This window comes from Rutidosis leptorrhynchoides, chromosome 6, assembly GCF_046630445.1.
Source record: "Rutidosis leptorrhynchoides isolate AG116_Rl617_1_P2 chromosome 6, CSIRO_AGI_Rlap_v1, whole genome shotgun sequence".
Lineage (NCBI taxonomy): Eukaryota > Viridiplantae > Streptophyta > Magnoliopsida > Asterales > Asteraceae > Rutidosis > Rutidosis leptorrhynchoides.
In genome coordinates this window covers 19,744,546-19,748,578 of record NC_092338.1, presented here as the reverse complement: position 1 = coordinate 19,748,578, position 4,033 = coordinate 19,744,546, and the positions used below count along the sequence as shown (strand labels likewise).

Below are 4,033 nucleotides of genomic sequence, written 5' to 3'. Positions count from 1 at the left end.
TGTTTTCTGTTGTCCAAAACTTTTTTGCTTATGCATGATACAATTCTTGGAGAATTGAAGTGTATAACATTAGAAATTAAGTATAACATTATTAGATTGTCATTAGTTAGAAATATTGGTATCAGAAGATGAGAAAATTAAGACCACACAATTGCACATGCTTAAACATCTTCTCCTGGGACGCTAATTAGTCATTCCATTATAAGTATGTGATCATTCATAATATTGTATTGCACAAAAACAGATATATACATATTTGTATGAAAAAAACACGTAATTTAACCACACAATTGCACATGCTTAAACATCTTCCATTGGGACGCTAATTAATCATTCCATTATAAGTATGTGACCTTTCATAATATTGTATTGCACAAAAACATATATACATATTTGTACGAAAAAACACGTAATTTAAGCTGCTCCAAAATGGTAGGGATGACGATGAAGACTTTGTGTATTATGATGGCATGCATGTTTGTGTCGACGTCGTATACAGAGGCAGCTTTGAGATGCATAGATATTTCGAATGTCTTTTCTTGGTGCATGGAGTATGTGAAGGCTCGTGCTCCATTAAGTCCAGACTGTTGTGAACACCTTAAGGCATTGAACAACGAAGCAAAAACAACTGAAGATCGACAGCAAATATGTAAATGTATACGTATCGACTATGGACAAAGCCTCAAAATCAAGAATGATATTGCTGCAGGTCTTGATGGAAAATGTGGTGTTAACCTTGGCACCAATCCTAGCACCGATTGCAACAAGTATGTCACTATAACCTCTCGTCTTTCTCTAAGTTAAAAAACATAACTTATGCCCTGTTTTTATATTCTTTTGTTATTAAGTCATGAATAGCGACGTCGATATATGATGTATGTCATGAATAAGTTATGTATAGTAAAAATATTATTTGTTTTATGTGTTGAACGCCTGAATAACAAGAAACACTAAACAAGTAATGACTTTATGAATAATTTTTAGTTTTTTTGTCAATTAATCGAAAACAAATGTGGCCTTAATCAGTTATGGAGTGCACGATAATTCTTAGTAAACCGAGTAGTATAAATTTTTTGTTGCACGCACAATATACATACCCTTCCTTAGCTTATTACTATACTATCTAAAAGACAAAACCATGTAGCACTATTCATCAATAGTAATCAGGGGTATTTTCGTCATTTCACCTTCTTCTTTTTTTGTCTCCAACGATAAAAGAAGCAACTTTCGTAAAAGAACCAACCCTTCAATGTTACCAAAAGATGTCGAAAAAAATTCTTTTTTACAAAAAAATCAACTACCTTTTTTTTCCCTCAACGATAAAAGAGGCAACTTTCATAAAAGGAACAACCCTTCAATGCTACCAAAAGATGTCGAAAAACATTCTTTTTTACAAAATAGATCAACTAACTTTAAAAAAAAGAACGCTAAAAGAAGCAACTTTCACAAAAGGAACAACCCTTCAATGTTAGATGTCGAAAAAAATTCTTTTTTACAAAATAGATCAAGACTTTTTTTTAACTCGCATTCAAAACGGAGCCCCCGGCGCGAAGCGAAGGCTCCACAACTAGTTGGGTCTAAATAGCAGTTTCTTATTTTCTTTATTGTGATTAACAATCACCAAAAAATATTAACAAAAATTACCCTTAATTATGGTTAAATGTTTTGTTAACTTATTGTGTGTTAGAGGTGAAATTAGATTTCTTTAGATATACTTTTAATAGAACAAATTAATCGATGATGATTTTTGGCGTTGTCGTCTTTTGCAGGTTGAAGTAAAGCTTAGGAGAAATGTGAATGAGATGAGACAATATAGGGGTATTTCAGGATTGGGTCATATATTATTAATATTTTAATATATAGTATGATGTAAAAAAATAAAATAAATGAATTGATCAATTTTAGTATTAAATTAATATTAATATATGCTGAATACCTTGTTCTATCTTGCAAAGGAACATATATATTTATATTATATTATCCTTCGTATATAGTATGTGAGTATCATTTGATTGAAGATAAATTAAGTATCATTAAACAAATACATAGTATTAATGGAGTACATATATGTTTTAATAAATAATACTAATATCAACGATTTGATAAAAAAAAAAAAAAAAAACTTTTGTGTTGTAGCTCACGTGGTAATGATTTGCCTCTCTTAGCGAGAGGTCAGGAGTTCGACTCTCGTTGAGTGTAACAATGCACACAAGGTTGTCATTTTACCCTTGAATTCCACTCAAGGGTGCCTTCCGCACATTGTGTTGCGAGGGCAGTGGGCGAGGTAGGTTATACCGCACATGCCCTCGGATTGGGTCAAGTTTCCTCCTGGACAGCAGTTGGGAGCGGTTATGCAATTGTGGGAGATGAACGTATTCATAGTTAAGTTTCTCTGCGTGATCCAATAATGCTGTTAAAAAAAAAAAGAAAGGGAGAAAACCAAGTTACTAGAAAGCTAAGTGGCTAACGAAAATGGCTTGCATGATATTGAAGCCACCAAATGAGATGATAGTGGAGCATTTGCTACTTACATTGTCAATAAATAAACTTAGAAGAAGGCAATGAAAAGGGATATATATATATATATATATATATGTAATCAAGAGTGGAACACTTTTTTGGGGGCAAGGGAGAGAAGTAATTTTTTTTTGTTTTTCTAAAATTTATTTTTCACGCATTAAGATTACATGAAAATATGAACATATAAAAATTACACTTTGTGATGAATGTTATTATTTTGGCGAAAAAACACTCGAATAAATAAATGATAACATTCATTGCAATTAATGTTTTGTTTCTGAGTTTTTTAGGGTTTAAAAACTAGAATTTAGAAATTAGGGTTTAGAAATTAGGGGTTAAAAATTAGAGTTTAGATATTAGAGTTTTAGGTTTAGAAATTAGGGTTTAGATTGAATTTTTAACACGAACGGTTTAGAGTTTAGGGTTTAGAGTTTTGGGTTTAGGGATGTGACGATCGCTCCAAATACATATGGGCGAACACGTCATTCATTGATTTCATTGCGAGGTATTTGACCTCTATATGATACGTTTTGTAAACATTGCATTCTTTTGAAAAGACATACCATAAATGAATATTTAAATCAAAGGTTTTCGACATCTGATGATTTCTACATATAGACAACCACCGTAATATAATAGTTTACAATAATACTTTCGTTGATAATGCAGTCAAAATAAGATAGATGGTGATGATTTGTGAATGCAACGTTTTCTCGAATAAAGCATGTATGACTCCATGCACATATCTTGTATAACATATAAGCAAACAGCGGAAGACTTCTAGGGAACCTGAGAATAAACATGTTAACAAGTGTCAACACAAAGGTTAGTGAGTTCATAGTTTTAATGTTGCGCATAATCTGTATATAAAGGTGGATCACAAGATTTCAGTTGTTTCATCCAGAAACGTTTATCAAAATATTCTACAAGATTGAGCACCCTGGTAAATAAACTTTAACGTATATATAATAAGTACCCCTGTTTTAACATACATGCAACCAACATGTACAATACACGCAATCCAACGTGTACTAAACTCAAATAGCATACGTCTGTTTTATAGTTCAGGCTAGGGTTTCTATACCTGGAACAGACGGGGATGTCAAGCCCTATGGATCCATATATAACTACTCGCGCCCACCAGTTCTTATAGCCGGCAGTTACTAGTTACCAAAGCTAAGGGATTTTCGGTTCAAACTCGGTATAGAATTTAGTATGTACTTGTGTCCATTGAATTTAAAATAAAGTGCATGTATTCTCAGCCCAAAAATATATATTGCAAAAGCAATTAAAAAGGGATCTATAAACTCACCTCGAAAACTATCGAGTAATAAAGCGCAGCAACAAAGTATACAGACAATCGTGTAACCGAGAGATTGACTCGAAATGAGTATGCCCTAAATTATTTGGAATATATTAATAACAAGACAAACTCTATGAAATATATTGGTTCACATACAGTAATTTCTACATTAAAATCTTAATTTCTATGTTCTAATTATTGTTCTCTCAA

At 32.2% G+C, this 4,033-nt stretch overlaps 1 protein-coding gene across 1 annotated transcript; it reads left to right on the top strand.

Moving 5' to 3' along the window:
- Window positions 1-465: 465 nt before the first annotated feature.
- On the top strand, window positions 466-1,779 carry LOC139853446 (non-specific lipid-transfer protein Lac s 1-like). The gene is made up of 2 exons (XM_071842841.1): window positions 466-767; window positions 1,770-1,779. The coding sequence occupies exons 1-2, from the start codon at window positions 466-468 to the stop codon at window positions 1,777-1,779; spliced, it is 312 nt and encodes a 103-aa protein (XP_071698942.1).
- Window positions 1,780-4,033: the final 2,254 nt, after the last annotated feature.

Bases quoted from the DNA above. Each gene is read 5' to 3' on its own strand.
- LOC139853446 (XM_071842841.1), top strand. From the start codon at position 466: ATGGCATGCATGTTTGTGTCGACGTCGTATACAGAGGCAGCTTTGAGA.